General features: G+C 38.3%; 1 protein-coding gene across 2 annotated transcripts in view; it reads left to right on the top strand.

The window, feature by feature from the left end:
• Positions 1–7,218, top strand: part of LOC122563119 (proline/arginine-rich end leucine-rich repeat protein) — a 29,564-nt gene extending 22,346 nt beyond the window's left edge. The window contains exons 3-4 of one of the 2 annotated variants that reach the window (XM_043716567.1): positions 93–281; positions 4,609–7,218. In XM_043716567.1, the coding sequence (XP_043572502.1) occupies positions 93–268 (176 nt within the window). In that variant the 3' untranslated portion in view covers positions 269–281; positions 4,609–7,218. Of the gene's footprint in view, positions 1–92 lie in introns of both variants that reach the window. The other variant, XM_043716566.1, reaches the window with a different exon arrangement.
• Positions 7,219–19,832: the final 12,614 nt, after the last annotated feature.

Here is a 19,832-nt window from a genome sequence, read left to right as displayed (position 1 = left end):
AAGTGGATATAGGAATTGTGGAAAAGGTTGGTGCAAGAGGTTTTGTTTCCTAAACATCTGCCAATTTAAAGTTACTTTTCTCTTCCTCACAGAAATCAATGGAACTGAAATCTGCCCATGTCCCATCGATAATATTGCTTTACATGCCCACGATCTGGAGATGATACCACGCCTCCGATATCTAAGACTGGATGGGAATGCGCTGGCGCCCCCGATACCAGTGGAAATAAGGATGTGTTTCAGACTCCTGCAGGCAATAGTGGTTTGAAAGCTAGATCCCTGCAAGTTCTCTTTCCACTTTTGAAACAGAGCCAATTTTCTCATAGGGCTATTAGTCCAACTCTCTTTCTGTCAGATTATTGCTATGATTGTGTTAAATGGCAAGGCACAAAATACTGCAGAAACAGTTTCTTCCTTTTCAGATTATTATTGTTTCAATTTGGACACAAAAGTAATCTAACAAATGGGGCCACTACATCAGCATTAAACCCTCAATAGTGTGTGCAAATGTTTGCTTCATAGCAGAAGTATCATATGAAGAGGAAAGACAAGACCAGCTGATATGTTCAGTCAGTCGCATATAAATATGGTTTAGACTCCATGCACATCAACCTATCCTGGAAGAAACAAGGGACAAAAAACAGGTTTTAAAAAGTTAGGTGATATTTAGGAAGAAATAAACATTGAAACTGTAGTGAGCCTTGTACCTACAGAACACACTTTGTGATTGCCTCTCTGATTCTCAAATACTCCATTTGCAGTATTAAGACTATGAGCAAATAATGACATTGATATTTGCCCTTGCTGTGGTGCAGATCAGAAGAATGCAGAATCACCTTTTTCTCTAATCTAATGAAAGCTAATATGCCACTCGTTATGTGAAATTACTGTAGTATGGTTTGGTAATATCTGCTGGAAAGCTAAAGATTTATTCCCTTTCTCTCTCTAATTCGTTGCCTATATATCCTTCTCAATTTAAGACATTAGGGGATCAATGGGCTTCCATGTGAATTGAACCAAACAAGACCTGTTCAATGCCAATGTCAGCTATCCCTTTTGTAAATCTATCACCAATTACATATTACTGCAAGGAAATAAAGCAAAGGCAGCAACAAAATGCATCATTAACAATTGCTTCTGGTAATTCTTTTGCTCTCTTATAGACTTTTTTGTCATTGTTAATTGTTTACACAGTGTAGTTTTGTCCTACACACTGTCTTATCATTTCATGCACAGTTAATGGCAATCAGACTACATGCTGTTGAATTTGTGCTGACTTTGAAATGATTAAATAGTCATTTTGTCCCTTTTCAGCAGCTGGTGCCATTGATGTAGAACTAATGGACAAGATAATAGCAGACATAATTATCACTTCCAAAATTCATTAGTATGAAATCCAGAGAGGAAGGTGAAAATTAGTGTTTGTAGTAATTCAAACATGTTAAATTGGATCTATTTTGCATTCTGCTCGATTGCTCCAATTTATTTAAAGTCTGTCTGTCCTCATGTGGCCTTTTCTGTCAGCCTCTTGAGGAAAATTAGTAATGCCATAAGCATTACTGTGAGCAATGTTCCCCAGCACTAACACAATCATCACAAATACAATGTAAGGCCTGAGACTCTGTAGAGTATATCACCTGGCTATTAGTGAGGTTGTTTCACTTCACTCTTAGTTTGTGCCTTATACATTTTTCATTACTTGTCCTGAATCTGAAAATTTTGCAGTTAAAGTACCAAAATGTATTCTAAAATATATATCAGAAGAGGGAAAGGAAAACAGATCCTTATTTGGATCTATCTTTTCATGTATTCATATCGAAGACTGAATAATCCTGCTTTTATTCTAGACTAAAAGATTTCATCAGAGTGTATAGGGATCCAACATGTGCTTCAGGAAATATTGGGATATGAGCACTGTGTCTAAAACATAGAATTTATGTTTGTTTCAGCTTGCAAACATATTTTCTTGAAACTAGAAAATGTATGCCTTCCATCAATAGCAATATATGCCATCAGTAAATTACGTTTGAGGTCAGTGGCTTAGATTTTGCATTCACAACCAAAATTTCTGAATTCTACTTCCACTAGAGCTCTGCTCTGATTCAATTTGTTAAAAAAAAAATTGTTCTTGGGAGATCAATGTTGGGAGCAAGGTCATTATTTATTGCCTAAGATGGTTACCCTGGAGAAGGTTGTGTTGTGCTATCTTATTGAATCTTAGCTGCCTATTACATAGAGGGACATCCAAAATGCTGTTAGACAAGGAGTTCCAAGATATAACTTCAATGTTGATGAAGGATCAGCAATTTGCATCCATATCAAGGTGGCATCTGATTTGAAATGAAACTTAGAAGCTGCTGTGTTCCTGACAGAGCAGTGTATTGTCCTTCTAGCTGACAATGGTATGCATTTGGAAAGTACTTCCAAAGCAGCCTCAATAAGTTGCTTCAATAGTGCCCTTGAAGAATGTTTGGGGTGGTGCCATGAATATATGATGAAATGTTGATTCAATCAATAAATCTGGAATATAAATCTCTAATGATGTGTTGGAAATATTGTCATTAAAAACAATCTGGTTCACTTATGCTATTTAGAATTAGAATCCCTACAGTTAGAAGCAGAATCTCTACAGTATGGAAACAGGCCATTTTGCCCTACAGATCCACACTGACCCTCTAAAGAGTAACCCATCCAGACCCATTCCTCTACACTTATTACTCTAGATTTCCCCTAACGATTGAAGGAAACCCACCATCCTTATCTGGTCTGGCTTACATGTGACTCCAGGGGCATAGGAAGTGGTTAACACTTAACTGATTTCTGAAATGGCCTGGCAAACCACTCAGTTCAAGGGCATATAGGGACAGGCAGTAAATGATGGCTTCACCAGTGACTCCCACATTCAATGAAAGAATCAAGAAAAAGATGCCAAGGGTGGAAATGAGCTTGAAGTGGATGATGGGGTACCAATCTTTGTTCTGGATGGTGTTGGACTTCTTGGGTGTTGGTACTATTTCTGCACCCATTAAGACAGGTGAGGAAAATTCTATTCTATCTATCCTGATTCTGCCTTGTGTAGAAGCTGTAGGGAATTAAGAGATGGACCAATTGTTGCAAACTACGCAGCTTTTGACATGTTCTAGTATCCATGGCATTATGAGCATGTCAAGTCTGATTTGTGATCAATCATGACCCTAAGAAAGTTGATGGTGAGCAGTTCGGTGATGTTACATCTAAGGAATTCACATGGAAATCCATTCATCCCGGGTTAATATATTACAAAGGTCTTTAAAGCTGCAATATTTTATAGCAGATAAGGTTTTATTTTAATGATAGCACACATTTCTATCTTGCCTTTAAATCAATTAATAAATATATAGAATAGTAATCCTAAAAAGCAAAAATGTTTTCAAAGCAAGTGAGTGCTGGGGCAAAATATCATTAAATTCCTATCAGGTCTTCTGTTCACATATATCCATTTTCAAAGCTTTGCTTTATACAATGATAGATTACTGCTATTATCATCATCTTTTAAAAGCTTGTTTGTTTTAAAATGTATCTGTCAGATAATAATTAGATAATAGCTTTTAAAAAAAGTCATTCCTAGCATGCATATTTTATTAAGCAAAATTTTTAACATTATTTATAGCCAACATATTTTACTATAACAAATTGCAGCTTTAAGCACCTCCCTCATAGAATTTGATATGCAAATTGTTTTCATTTGCTTTGTTTTATTCGTTTACTTGCACAGATCTGTAATTTACTGCAGTGCAGTTTAATGCATTTCTTGCACAAAAGCAAATATTGTCAGCATTGCTTACTTCACATTTCGCACAAAATAAATAAATTGATTTACAGTTCTTCAGCAAAAAGGACATTGGGAGATTTTTTTACGCAGTAAATGATCTTTAAACTTTTTTTGTGGTTGGTTTTGACAAAAGATCAAAGAGAGACAAATTATTGGAGTTATTTAAACATACGGGATAGAATCATTGGAAAAGGGCATCTCAGAAATGAACTCTCTGTGATAAAGAGACTTTACTGCAACAGTTAGATTTTAACCCTAAGGCCGAGATGAAATCCTAAAGCCAGTACAAAGTATATTGTTAAAATATATAACCATTATATTTTAATTGACAGTTACAAATAGTTATACACAAATTAATAACAAGATCTTAGACATGGGATCAAGTGACCTTAAGCGAACATATCATACAAAATCTATCAGAATCCAAATCATAAATCATAAAGAATCCAACATGAATATTTAATGAGGAATTCTTCCTGGTTTGTAAAGCATTTAATGTGTCTGCAGGAAAGATTCTACCTATTACCAGTTGCTTTTCATAAAGCGACTGGATTACTATTATACAAAATTCTTCGTCACAAACATCACATTTCAGGGGAAAATTAAGACTTGCTAGGTTTACAAAAACTGCAAGTCTATCCATTTTGCCTTCCAAGAGCTGGTAGAGGACACAAAATTAGTTCCATGCAAAAGATCTCACCACACTACTTAGAAAAAAGAGCACTGAAGTTCTCCCAAAATTTCTCAATCAATACCACCAAAATAAACTTAACTGATTATTTCTCTGTTGTTTGTAGATCTCGCCACATTTAACATAATATGGGAAAAGAGAGTCAGAGAATGGCAGGAAGGAGATTAAACCTAAGAGTACACCAAAAGTCAAGACTGAAGATTACAAAGACTATAAGAAGACAGTCTAATATTTCTATATCTGAAGGTGCATAGCGTTTATAACTAAGCAAACAAATTGATAGTACATGGCAAAATAAATGAATATGGCCTGGCAGCCATTACAAAGACATGATGACAAGGGTTGCATCTTGAATATTGAACATTCTGTTCAAGAAGAAATTCAAGAAGTATAGGAGACTAGGTAAAGGTGGAGGGGTAGCATTGCTAATCAAGGATGACATTTATACAATGACTGGAGATGACCTTGGTTCAGGAGATCAGGATGTAGAATCAATTTGATAATGAGGAACAACTGGGGAAAGAAGTCACTGGTGGGAGTGGTTTACAGACCCCTTAAGAGTAACCACAAAGCAGGAAGAAATATACAAGAAACAAAATTGGGTATATAAAATAAAGGTCCAACAATAATCATAGATGAATTACTTTACATGTAAACTAAAAAAATCAGTTTGACAAAAGTAGTCTAGCTGAGAGTTCATAGATTGCTTTTAAGTTATTTTTCAAGAGCAGCACATTCTGGAATCAACCAGAGAGCAGGTTATACTGGACTTAGTATTGCATAAAGTGACTGAATTAATTAATGACCTCAGAGTAAATGCACTTTCTAGTACCAGTGACTATAAAATGAGCGATTCTTTCACTCTGAAAGGTAGAAGATGGCAGTAAAACTGGTATTTTAAACTTAAGTAAGACCATCTATATTGGCATGAAATCTGAGATAACTAGAGTGTATTGTGATACTAGAGTAAAAGGTAGATCAATTAAGAAGCAGTGGTGGACATTATGGTTACTTTTCATAATATTCAAAGAATAAGGATATTCCCACTGTAAGAAAACTTTTGCATGAAGTGCCCATCATTCTTAGATAATTAAAGAAATTAAGACATGAATCAAACTTTAAAGTAAAAGTATATTACTGCACAAAGATGACTGGGAGGTTTGATAATTGTACATTATCTGAAGATTGTCAAAGAATGACTAAAAGATTAATCAAGTGAAGAAAAATAAAAACAGATAGCAAGAGTTGCTACAGGTATTTGAAAATGCAAAAAGTAATTAGCATCAGTCCACTAGAGAGTGACAATGAGGAGTTAATAGCATTTAGACTTTACTAAGTCTAGTTCACTATAGATGTTGCATAAAAATTGACAGTAATACCTGTAAATCCAAAGACAGAAGAGAAAGAACTTGATGAAATTACAATCACTGGAGAAATGGTGCTGAGCAAACTGCTGCATCTTTGTGCTCTCAAATTGATAGGTCCAGATGGAACTTCATCCTAGAGTCTTAAAAGTGGTGTCTAATGGGGTAATGGATGAGTTGGTGTTAATTTTCCAAAATTCGCCAAATTTTGGAAAGGTCAATTTGAACTGGAAGGTAGCAAAGATAAGTTTCTATTCAAGAAGGAAGTGAAGCTGAAAGAGGGAATTGTAGACCAGTTAGTTGAATAGAAAATGCAAGAGTATTACTCAAATGGGAAATGGTTGAAGAATTCCTAATGCATTCTAATGCATACATAACTAAACCTTTTCAAGAAAATATAGCAAGTAATTAAGAAAGCTAAATGAATGTTAGCCTTTATTGGGAGGGGTATTGAATATAAGAGAAAAAAGGTGATATGCTTCAGTTATACTGGTGAAACCACATCATTAGGGTGCACTGATTAAAAATTAGGGATCTCCTTTTTTATGATAGAGTTTCTTTTATTTCCCACAGGGTTGTGCAACTTAGGAACCCTATGCCTCAGAGGGCTGTGGGTGTGAGACAAATTCATATTTTAGGGCAGATAGATTCTTGTTAGGCAGTGAAATCAAAGGTTATCAGGGGTATGTGGAAATGTGGAATTCAAACACAAGCAGATCAACCATGATCCTATGGAGGGCCCAAATGGCCTAATTCTACTCCTATGTTTGTCTTTCGTAGACGGGCTGGAGGGTGGAACAACAGCAAGCCAGGCAGCATCAGGAGGTGGAGAATTCTCCACTTCCCGATGCTGCCTGGCTTGCTGTGTTCTTCCAGCCTTCTGTTCGTCTACTTGGAATCCAACATCTGCAGTTTTTGTTGTCCCTAATCAATGTTTGTCTTTGGCCAGATAACAGTGAACACGTGTTGCAGGTATTATTTGGCTGTGATATCCCTCAGAATAACCTGAGTGTATAATATAGGGTATATTTAGTTCAACATATGTTTTTCCTTCCTTTAAAAGTAAGACTCCATTTGGTAGTCCAAACAGTAATTAAGGTACCTATCAATTGTAACATGAGACACAGTACACAAATATAACCATAAATTTTCTGAAATCTTTAATCCAGAAGGAACTATAAATGGCAATGCTTTTTATTAAAGCTTCTGAAATTATTAACAGGTAATATATATATTTATGTTAAGAATTAAATTCCAGATGTGGAAGATCAATAAAAAGGCTAGGGTAACTGTTGATTCACTAACTGTAAGTTTGTTATCTTAAACATCAATAAATAAATATTATTTCAATACTTGAAACATTTTTTGATAGTCATTTGAAATGCATCTCAATGTCTTGAGATTAAAAGCTTCAAATATAACTGTTACTCGTTCATCAAAGAAGTGTTGGTGTGATCATTCAGAGCATTAATTAAAATCATTTATTTTCCATTGCATCTGAATTAAGATGTTTTGGTTGGCCTGCTGGGAAATGTAGATGAAGAAAATTAGCCTTAAAATTCTACGGTTGACCATGGACTGAATTGGGTCAGATTTATCCTCCTCAGAAAAATGGCATTTTTAACCAAGAGTGGAATCCTGAAAGACATGGGAATGTTTTGTCTACTCCCCACTCAGTGGGAACAATTCATTTTCAGACTGTTACAATTTCTATTGGAAGTGAAAATTAAAGAATGTGAGGTCTTTCACAATCAGGAATGTGTTGCAATGAGCTAAATCAGATTCATAGCACTAATTACCCAATTTTGATATCTCTTACTTCATGCGAAAACACGTGAGGATTACAAATTAACACTTACTACATTTCAAGAATGCAGATATTTTCTAATCAACCAGCTCAGAGATGTTATGCCACGGCTTGAACCCAAGCCTTCTATCTATAGGCAGATGTACTACCACTGCACCACAAGGGCTAAGAATTTCAAGACTGCAGACTCAGCATTACAACACGTTGTGTTGTCTAATGGATCCTCACCACTGGCATCTTGGTGAAAGGTGCAACAAGTAGATTTATTGCCACCATCCTCCTTTCAGGTTGAGCTATTAAGGGCCTGACTGGTATAGAGTACTAAAGCAAAATCACTCGGTATTCTGACAAGAAGATTTTGTTGTCTTAAACAAGTTAAAATTATTGCATAATGCAATCAAATACAAGGACCAATGTTATGATACACAGGGAGGATGTGACCAAAGGAAGTTCAGTTGGGAAAATACATTGAGATTGGAAAAATTAAACTCTCAACATTGCAAAAGGAAAATATGACCTTGCACATAAGGAGGAATTGAATTGACTTGTATCATTTATTGTCTCATGTATTCAATATAAAATACAATGAAAAGTCACTTGCATAGGTGCCATTCACATTAACTTAGAATCAAATTTAGAAAAGATAACAAAGAGAGTATCTATTCTTTCCTTCTCCACTGCTACAGCCCCACTCCAGGCTCTAACGCCTCGATGATAATCTTGCTACTGAGAGGCATGGGACATAGTTACATAAATGAACATCTCATTACTAACTAATCTTGCCTCTTTTATGTTTGAGTTGCTATTTTAGGCCTTAAGACCATAACATTCTGGAGCAGAATTAGGCCATTCAGTCCATCAAATCTGATCCGCCATTCAATCATAGCTGATATGTTTTTCAACCTCAATCTCCTGTCTTCTCCCTGTAACCCTTGATCCCTTTAATTTAGAACCCTATCTCTCACTAATTTAAATATAATCAATGACGTGGCCTCCACAGCCCTCTGTGGCAATGAGTTCCATGGATTAACTACCCTTTGGCTGAAGAAATTCCTTCTCATTTCAGTTCTAAAGGGTCATGCCTTCACCCTGAGTCTGTGCCCTTGGCTCCTAGTCTCTCCTACCAGTGGAAACATCATCACATCCATTCTATCCAGGTCTCCCAGTGTTCTGAGTTTCAATGAGTTCTCCCTCTCATCTTTTTAAGCTCCATCAAATTCAGGCACAGTGTCCACAACTGATCCTGTTATGACAAGCTTTTCAATCCAGGGTCATTCTTGTAAACCTCCTCTGGACCCCCTCTAATGCCAATACATCCTCCCTTAGATGGAAGGTCCAAAACTGTTCACAATATTCCAAGTACCATCCGGCCAGAGTCTTATACAGCCTCAGCAGTACATCGCTACTCTTGTTTTCTAGCCCTCTTGAAATGAATGCCAACATTGCATTTGCCTTCCTAAATGCCAACTGAACCTGCATGTTAAACTTAAGAGAATCCTGAACCAGGATTCCCAAGTCCCTTTGCGATTCAGATTTTCAAAGCCTTTATTCACTTAGAAAATAGTCCACACCTCTATCCTTCTTAGCAAAGTGCAAAACATCATACTTACACATATCGTATTCTATCTGACACTTCTTTGCCTGCTCTCCTAGTCTGTCCAAGTCCTTCTGCACCCTACTCGCCTCCTCAATACTCTTTGTCCTTTCACATTCCTTTTTTCCATCTGCAAACTTAGCAACAATACCCTCCATTCCTTCATTCAGATCGTTAATCTATAATGTGAATATTTGTGGTCCTAACACTGGCCCCTGCAGAACTCAAGTCACCAACTGCCATCCTGAAAACATTTTCCTAGGCAGCAGAGAGGAATCAGATGGATAGAATTGTTGTCATAAATATCTGATCCGGCAGCTGCAAGTTATCTATTTTTTTTTCCTGGGTATCCATCTTGGCTAGCGTTCTGCAAAACCACAGGGCACACTCCAGATGTTGTCCGCATCCTTCGTCTATGAACTTGGACATCAGCTGAGCATTAGCTTCACCACATTATCATGGCACATCTCTGAGTCACTTAAACTATACATTTCGACACTGCAGTACTGAGCTCTGGAGCTCACTGACTGTTTTCATTGCAATGAGTTAACCAGGCCATTTGCACACAGGAATAGACACCCATCTCACCAATCAGAACTGGGTGCATCTCAGAGCTTCTTGTTTTCTTTCTTAGCACTGACTCACTTTGAGCCTCCTTCCATGCTCATAAGATCTCAGCTTTGCCTTTTTGCACGTTACTCCCCCAATAGGAACTTGAAGGCTTATAGTCCTTATGCATTCTTATCTTTTAGCACTGCCACAAAGCCAAGCAGCTTGACAGTTATGCCACACATGATCAGTTCACGGGGGCTGATATTGCTGTATGACACTGTGTATAAATGTCAACGCACGCACCTGCACACACACACACAAAATGTGCCAGCAGCGCATTCAGCAAACACACCGAATCGCCTTTTACAAATGCCCTCATCTCAATATCTAAGGGAAATGGTCCTCAATGAAGTCAATGAGAACTGTCACCTGGCAGAGGATACTGACAAAATTAGTCAAGGATGTGATCAATGCCAGTTCAGGGGCTTAGATGCAATCAGTTGGCCATTTAGGCATTCAGGGTCAAAGGCCCATTTCAGTGCAGTCCGGAGAGTGGTGCACAATCTGGCCTACAGGCCCCAGGCAACCAGTCGAGGGATTAGTAGTAAATTAGGGAAGATCTACACAGATATCAGTCAAGGATTTGGTTGGTCATGAGTTAGAGCTGTCATTCCAAGTCAATTATGAGCATGGACACTAGTCAGTGCAGAAGATATGCTGTCTGAAAGTCAAGTGGGTGCTGGGGGTAGGCGGGATTATCAGGGTCGGTTGTAGCAGAGAAGTGGGGGAGGTCAAATGTGTGAATTGAGGTAACATGCTGGCATGCAGAGGGGATAACTATGAATTGTCAACATATAAGGGTGAGAGATGATAGAGCATGGGATGGCATCAGGGCTGCAGAAGTGGCATCTTTAATGGCTACCACTGCCCAGGCTTTGGTAAGGGGTTGTGCATAACAATAGTTGGCATGACTAAGCTGGAACTTGGCATGAGTGGGGTAAGAGTTGGTGAAGAGTGGGCAGATAAAGAATTAAATGAAAGAGTTGGGTATGACTTTGAGGAGCATCAAACCCAATAACTTAGACAGAGAGGAAAAGCAGATAGGAACATGGAGGTTTTGGGGGATGGTGCCATGTAGATTGAGACACTGGTCTTTCAACTCACTCTATTCTGTGTCACCTTTCATCCTCATCCAAATCACAAGGGCATAATTGGAATTTAAAATGGCCATCACATACAGAGTCGGTGGTGTAATTTGTTTCTTCTTCTTCTAAGTAATGTGAGGCCTTTCAAGAGAAAGTTGCAATAATCAGAGGCTCAGCATAGGTTCAATTTATCTGTTATTACAGAAATCCAGTTGTGCACCTCATGCAGTGAGCAACAATGTCAACTACAAATCCAGATCACAAGCAACCGCACCACGTCGCAGAACATTGCAAATTAATCCCAGTGATAATGGTGAAGCACAAGTAATGTCACACGAGGTGTAAACTTTTACCTCAGTTCCATGATTCTCATAAACTTTCCATATAGACTGCACAAGGTCTCAGATCTATTTACCTCACATGTTGGGCTATAAAATGCACACACTGCCCTTCTTGGATAACGTAGGGTTTGGGTTGAGAGAAGAAAATCACATTCTGTATCCCAACCTCACAATCTTTGTGTGCGCCAAATAACTTTTGTTTCCGAATTAGGTATACAATGTTAATGATCCATCTAGAACCATCCTACTTCTCCCCTTATCAGAAGCCTTCATGCCCAGTGCTTTGAGGACGCCATAAGGAAGTATCATCTGGAGTGGGGTCAATACTCCCTGATGCTCATTGCCTTGCTTATGATTCTGAATACCAATGGCACAAGGAGTGGAGTGCAGATCTGGTGCAGATGACCAGCAGACACTGAGTGTGCTAGATCTGGTTTCCATGGAAGCCACCAATTATTCATGAAGACAGCCTTACACACACATGCAAGAGCCAGCATGATATTGGTGAACTCCTCCAAACTTCGTTCCTCACGGAGTGCCTCCAGAAAACTTGCGATCTGTTACATGAAAGTAATTATCAAAGAAGTGCTGCAATACAAAAAGAGACCATTCAGTCCTCTGTGCATATACTGCCTCATTAAATGAACCTCATCACCAAGTGACAATCTCCAGCTTTCTCCCTTGCACATTATTTTGTACCATCCAATACCCATTTGAATGTATCGATTGAACCTGCCTCTGCCACACTTCCAGTGCATTCAATACCCAAACTAATCACTGAGTGAAAAGATTTTTCCTTGCTTCACCATTGCATCTTTCCATTAGGAATGTTCCATTTCACAATATTCCTTTTGCTATTTCCTTCCTTTTCTAAAGACTTTGACTCAAGTGAATGACTTATTAGGTTAACATTTTCACTCTGTTCTGTGCGCAATAAGTTCCAATAAACAACAATGATTCAAATGTTCTGTTGCTCTGTTTTTTTAGCGTCGTTGGTTTGAGGCAGAAGTCAAGAGAACATCTTTTTCTTTCTGAAATTCTTGTATCCGCCCAAAGTACTGTACTGGACCAGATCAGCCAGTCATCAATTTAGCAATTCATAGAACATTGAACATAGAACACTACAGCCCAGGAATGGGCCTTTTGGCCCAAGCTGTTGTGTTGAACATGACACCAAATTAAACTAATCCCTTCTACCTGCCCTTGGTCCACATCTCTCCATTTCTTGCCCCTCACATCTCTTTTGAAATTCCCCCTCTTACCTTAAATGCATGCCCTCTAGTATTAGATATTATATCTTGGAAAAAAGATTCTGATTCTGATTGCCTACTCTATCTATGGCTCTCATAATTTTATAAACTTCTATCTCCCCTCAGCTTCTGCCACTCCATAGAAAGCAACCCTGGTTTGTCCAGCCTCTCCTTATAGCTCATACCCTCTAATCAATGCAGCATCCTGGTAAGACTTTTCTGCACTCTCTCCAAACCCTCCATATCTTCTAGTAATGTGGCAACTAGAATTGAATACAATTCAATTAAAAGAGAGCACTACTAATAACACAACATTAATTTCTTTGGTTTGTGTGTTCTAATTCTTATTGTAAAACTTAAATTCACAATGTTTAGACCACAGACTTATAGTGAATTATTAATATCGATATTTGTAACAGATCAGCTATTAAATGCTGTGGAACACAGCCATATAAAGTAGAAAAATATCAATTCATCATCTCTACTGCATTCATTAATATAAACTAAAACAATGGCTATGTAAGAACTGATCTCAGAAATCTCAAGGTAGGAAAGGAAAATCAGTGAGAATGATGAATATATGTGTCTCCTGCTGCACAATTTGCATTTGAGGACATCAACTAAGACAAAACACAATCAGAGTCGGTTGGGTTACTCTTGTGATAAAATGGGCCACAGACATTTCCCTGACAAGGCTCATTCAAGAATACTGGTTACCTCAGTGATATGCTGGAAGATGCTTAACATCAAATTAGATTTACCACCTGCACAGAATGCATAGTCTGAATATCAGAAAGTCTGAAACCCCATTGTTGATTATTCCAGGATCAATTTGAATCATCCTCACCTAAAGATTATCTATTGACTCATTATATTTAGTGTCATTAAATTCTCCTTAGCTCACTGAGAGAACCAATTCATGTTGCTAATATCTTTACATCCTTCGATCTCCCTTCTCAACATGGTCCTGACCCTTCTAAAGATATTGACTGACCTTGTGTCAATTTCCTTTATGGGAGATAATAACTTTTCGCAGACTCTAAATTTGCTCATAGCTTGTGAATCCATTGACTTTACATTAATTTTCCAAGTTAAATAGCTTCTTGACATCGACTTTATATATATTGACAAAGAAATCTATCATCACTCTAATGATCATCTTTCTGCCATCAAAAATTAATTTAGTCACTTGAGCTTTTCCTTATGTTTTAGCTCCTTAAAAGGCTGAAAACTGTTTCTCCCCCATTCTGTGAATGCCTTTATAATCCAGCTACACCTTCTTCAAAGTCCGGTGCTCAATATTCCTTGCCATGTCCCAGAATATAGTCTCACCAATGATCTATAGAATGTCATGTGAAGTGTCGTAATCCAACATCTTCTAGATACGCCCAGTATCCAACTTCCCACATTGCTAATTGCATCAAGCTGAACAAATGCATTCAAGTATGATTAATAAATGCATTTAAAATCTTTTCAATATGGAGACCATTTCAATTTCCCATGTTTCCTGTTAGTCATCCTTTCTCTGTTACCCTATGTTTATCCACATTACGGGAAATGTATACCACATCCATGTTCCATAACTGATCCAACTTCGCTGAACATAATCACAGAATCATGGAAACAGCCAGAACAGAAGTCGACTATTTCACCCATTATGTCTGTGCTGGCTTTTTGAAAGAGCAGCTAAGCAGTTTTACAAAGCAGGGTTCAATTTCCAATTTATTAATTGCCCCGATCATATTAGGCATCAGCAAACATAATAATGTCTCAAACACATTATTCCCAGTGATAGAATCCATACAGTGTGGAAGCAGGCCATTGGGACCATCAGGTCCACACTGACCTTCTGGGAGTGTCTCACCCAGACCCACCTGCCTACCCTATCCCTGTAATCCTGCATTTCATATGGCTAATCCACCTTACACTGCACATCCTCAGACATTGTGGACAATTTAACATGGGCAATCCACCCAACCTGCACATCTTTGGATAATCAAATACAATTGACTATGCAAATATTACAACACAATTGACTGCAATCCAAGAAGAAATTTGAGAAAGATCATGGATGAATTTTTCAAAGGCATTTTTACAAACTTTAATTTAGCTTTAATTGACACCTGTATTAAAATTATCACAATGGAAGTAGAATAATCAGTGAATTTTATCAGGGAGTGCAATCGTGCATATCCTTTGCTCACCATATCGGTGCATTGTTCTCTTATCTTCCACTTTAATAAAAGATGCACACAATGAATAACTACTTTAATGTCCACATTGCCATGATTATAAAAACGAATTACTTATGTTCATCTTGAACTTTTAATTACAACATGTCTTTTAAAAGTCATACCAGAAGATGACTGCAGATGTAAATTCAATGACTGCAGATGTAAATTTCTAAGTGGAATCATGGAAGGTCACAACTGAAGGTGCCATGGTAACTTTGAACAGTTTTTCCTTCAAAGACAGAGATAGTACTCAGAACAAACTGGACTATGATCTCCTGTGGCAACAGAGATAATGATGGGCTAACTATTTCTTTTGACAGAAATGTCTCTCCTTTTGGGCTTTGTTCCATGCTCCACATTTTATTCCCTTTCACGGATTTACAGAAAGTAATTTAAAAACCAACTGCACTTAGCCAAAAGGTCAGATTCAGCCCTTTAATTTTATCAAGTAGTGCAACCGTGCTACAATCTGGTCTGCCCATGGTATTGGGCTGATGTGCTATTGTGGATCAGTGTGCTGTGTGCTTGGGGACAGCTACTAGCTAATACTGTACCTCAGGTAAAGATAGCCCAGTTCTTGTTCGAATTGCTAGAAGCTGCACAAGCTGGTAAAGTCACCATTGGAGAAGAAAACAGAATAGAAGACTATCAACTCACTCCCAAACTTGTCAAAATCAATTGTTTTACCTGCAATATTAATGTGAAGATATCACCCGGATTACTGTTTGCATCGTCTGTCATCTACTCCTCATGAAACCTAGAGACTGATTTGTATATCTTTTTAATTGTCGCCTTTTTATTTATTTCCTGTTTCTTATCTATCTATATGTGTTAGGTTTCATGATCTTTTCTCCCCTTCAGGGGTGAATAAACTTCAAAAGCCTGGTTACTTTGACTACATTTAAAATATAAATATACTTGGATTGGGAAAAATCCTCCCCAAGGAAACGGATCCTTTTTAATTTAACCTTTGTTACAACCAACTGAGAGAGGGGTAAAGAAGAGGTGCCAGTTCATCCTTCCCTACCTGGGAGTGTGAACATTTTGACCATATCCCATGCAGTACCCTTAACCAGAGACTAGCTGTAACAACACAATGGTTTTTCACAGGAGCAATAACATTAACTGACTTCTTTCTAAATTTTGTAACTATTTCTTTGTCTTGCTTTTGTTCAGTTTAAGAAAATTGTTATCATGCGATTTTTTGAACCTTTTCAATAAGTTCCTAGGGTTTGCTTCATTTTTCTTGCTGAAACCACACCATTGGCATACTTTAAGATTACTATATCTTTGGTCTTAATTTTGTTCTCAATTTTTATCCATTCAGAAAACCTGTATTCTTCTCCATCCGTCTTAACCTTCCTGAATAGTCACAATTTCATGAAACAGGACCCCAGCATGAATCAACATCTATGGTAAATGCTGCATCAAATTGGAGTGACTTTTTGTAAAACAATCAAAAGTAAAAGAAGGTGATGATTTGTTATGTCAGCTTTGTCTGTCATTTAAAAGAACAGTAGCTAAAGAAATAAATTAAATTCTCAAAATATGTGAATCAATGGGAGGAACAAAAGGATGCAACAAAGTGAGAGATAAAAATATTACATTTATAGGTACGAAAGTAATAGATTCAACATTTTTAAAATTAGTAAGTTTACATTATGGGGCAAATAAAGGATGAAAAATAGTTGTTTTCATCAACAGGATGGAAATAGAGGAGTCACATTTGATAAAATGGTTGATTACTTTTAAGTTTCCACATTTTTACAGAGCATTACTCATTCTTGGCAGCATGCCAATACTTCTGAAGAAAACAAGTACATTAAGTTGATGTGTTTCATCATGCCTGTATGGCAGGAGCCAAACTTCAGTCTGTTGACACTAAAGATTTGTGACTTTTGTGATATGTTATTAGAAATGATTGTGGGAGGAGAGTGGGGAAAAAGCTCACATTGACAGATGCAACAAGTAAGCAGCATTATATAGATGACCATCTTCTTCAATGATCTTAGAATGTTTGACTCAGCTTTTTTTTTCTGTCTTTCCTCAAGGTGCTTAGTTTAGATAGACTTGAGTTCCATGCCCCTGGCCACTTATGGATAACTTGTCAAATTCGCTGTTCTTCCCTCTTACAACAGGGAAGGAAGGATAAGGTCACCTTGTTCATGTTCTCTCCTGCCAATGATGCACTTATTTCTCGCAGAATTCATCACTGGAAGGAGGAACATTTGCTGATTTTAACCATGTGTGGCCCAAAAACATTAAGACTTAACATAATTGTCCCAAAAATCTACAATATTCTATATAAGTTTTAAAATGCGGCCAAGGTTAGTGCAGGATGCTCTAACTTCCCAAAAGCAAGCTCCTCTGTCACCAAGAACATGCCCACTTAAAACTGAATAGAATTCTCAAAACCATAGAATCCATAGAAACATGCCATTTGGTCCAACAAGTCCACACCCTCCCTCTGAAGAGCATCCCTCCCAGACCCCATTCCCTTATATTTCCCCTGACTAATGCACCTAAACTACACATCTCTGAAAACTATGGGTAATTTAGTACAGCCATTTCATCTAGCCTGCACATCTTTGGGTTGTGGGAGGAAACCCACACAGACACTGGGAGAATGTGCAAACTCCACACAGGCAGTCATCTGAGGCTGGAATCAAACCCAGGTCCCTGGCACTGTGAAGTAGCAGTGCTAACCACTGAGCCACCATGACGCTCTTGTGAGCGTTATGTTTTTGAGTCAAAAAATTGGCACTGGAAAAGCACAGTAGATCAGGCAGCATCCAAAGAGCAGGAGAATTGACATATCAGGCATAAGTCCTTCATCCCAACACATTGATTCTTCTGCTCTCTCAGATGTCTGCCTGACCTGTTGTGCTTTTCCAGTGCCACACTTTTTGACTCTGATCTCCAGCATCTGTAGTCCTCACTTACTCCACCAGACTTTCTGAGGCTTAAAAGCCTGGGACATGCTTTGTAATGGCTCCCACAGCTATTCCCACAGCTGCGGTCCTCGATCAGCCATTGCAGATGAATTAGCTCAGCTAGGTTAGCACAATAACTGAGCATCAGTGTCTCTCTGTGCGAGTATTCTGAGGATTACACTTCCCTGAATCTAACTTGAATCTGACTCCATGGAATGCTAACATGTAGTAGAACTTGGAGGAGAAAAAAAGAACTTCTAGTTCAGGAGGCACTAGTTTCCAATTCATAATATTATTCCTCATTGTCTGTTAAAGATACAGATGTAAAGCAATTGTGTTCCTGCACTTGTAATCCAGAGAGCATAATGTCAAATCTCACTGTAATCAGTAAAAGAGACCAGAATGTTATTTTAAATGCCATTAAAAACCTAACTCACCCACTGACTTTTCCCAAAGGAATCTGCTGACTGTACCTAATCTCTGATTCCAATTCCAAACTAATGTTTTTCTTTTAGTTGCACTCTGAATTGGCTCACTTGTGTTGGTACCTTGTCAGGGCTATCAGCGATTGGCAATGAATGTTTGACTTGTCCGTAGCACCCAAGAATGGCATTGGGTGATGTACCCACTTCACTAAATGTAGGATGCTTAGAATGCTTACTAAAGGAGTGAGGTGGCGTGGGATGAATGTTTATCTAGGGCCAGAAGGAGACTGATTCATTGAAAAACTTACTGGAGAGGTTTACGGAGTGGTTAGGACATTGACACCAAGTATTAAGTGGGCAGAAACTTCTTATTCCAATACTCAGGCTGGAATTTAATGCACTCTCTAAGGAGTGTTTGCTGAAGGAGGGTGCACTTAATAAGGCAGGAGGTGGAAGATGGAGGTCCCACTATTTTCTCATCACCACCCTAAATAAGCCAGTGTAGTTTCCTGCCAATTGTTGCCCAAAAGTAAGCAATTAATGCCCACATAAATATTCCTGTTAGCTGTAATTTATATTAAGTCCAGGGTGCATGATAGAAAAACCCATTTGTGTAGGCTCCCAGAGGAGGGTTTCTCAACAAAAGATATTTAGTTCCTCATCCTGAAACTCAGTAGCAGAAAAAGGAGACTCTGCTGAGTGTCATTTCATGCCTTTGCTGTCAACTACCCCTTCACACTTCCCTCCAACCCCACAGCCACATCCCTATTCACTTGCACTTTCACTCCTTGAAGACACCATGTCTCAGGTGTGTGTCTTACCGCCTGTGGCACTGTCCTTCAATAGAGGTACCATACTCTGATTAATAAAAAATTTGAGGTATTGAGATTCATCCAGGTAAATAAAATAAAAGTTAAAATGTCAAGGGGATGTTGAGGGTCAAAAAGGAAATTACTGTTACAGCTGCAGAGGCTTTCTGTCCAGTCCTCAATCCCTCATTGGACCATGGAGATATTGAGTCCAATGGACAACTGAGCTGCTCCTCAAAGACTGCCTCTATGAAGCTACTCCAATGTCTAAGGCATGACTCTAAACTCAAAGCATCTACACCATTCCTCTTGTTAGCGAATGTACCCAGTCTAAGGCTAAACTTACTTCCAACCCCATGGAGTGAGCAATCAAATTGTCTCATATCTGACTGCTGGGAAAGTTCCCCAAGACTACATCTTGGAACTGACACAATACAGGCCTCCCGTTATCCTACTCACAATCCTCAGGGGGCTGGGTAAAACTCTATCCTGTTACCTCTAAAACAATGAAATCTATTCATGTTATTGGACTTCAGTTTACATGCTGCTGTATCCAGTGGACATTTGTGGCACCTATTTGGTAGCCAAACCAAAATGTAAAGGCTGCAGTATCATTTAGAGTGCAGGGTTAACACTTTAATTAGCCTATGATGCTCTTCCACCTAACAATTCTGATGAAAATTAATTACAATGTCTAAGGCATGGCTCAAACATTTACTACTCTCATTAGCTTCTGTCCCAGCCTTAAACCTAGTAATAAGCCCAAAAGACATAGGAGCAGAAGTAGGCCATTCAGCCCATTGCGTCTGCCTCACCATTCAATGAGATTAGGGTTAATCCACCCTCTTGACCTGTCCTACCTGTCCATCTTCCTTC

This window comes from Chiloscyllium plagiosum, chromosome 26, assembly GCF_004010195.1.
Source record: "Chiloscyllium plagiosum isolate BGI_BamShark_2017 chromosome 26, ASM401019v2, whole genome shotgun sequence".
In the NCBI taxonomy this organism is placed as follows: Eukaryota; Metazoa; Chordata; class Chondrichthyes; order Orectolobiformes; family Hemiscylliidae; genus Chiloscyllium; species Chiloscyllium plagiosum.
The sequence above is the reverse complement of the archived record's forward strand: the minus strand, read 5'-3'. Positions and strand labels throughout refer to the sequence as shown.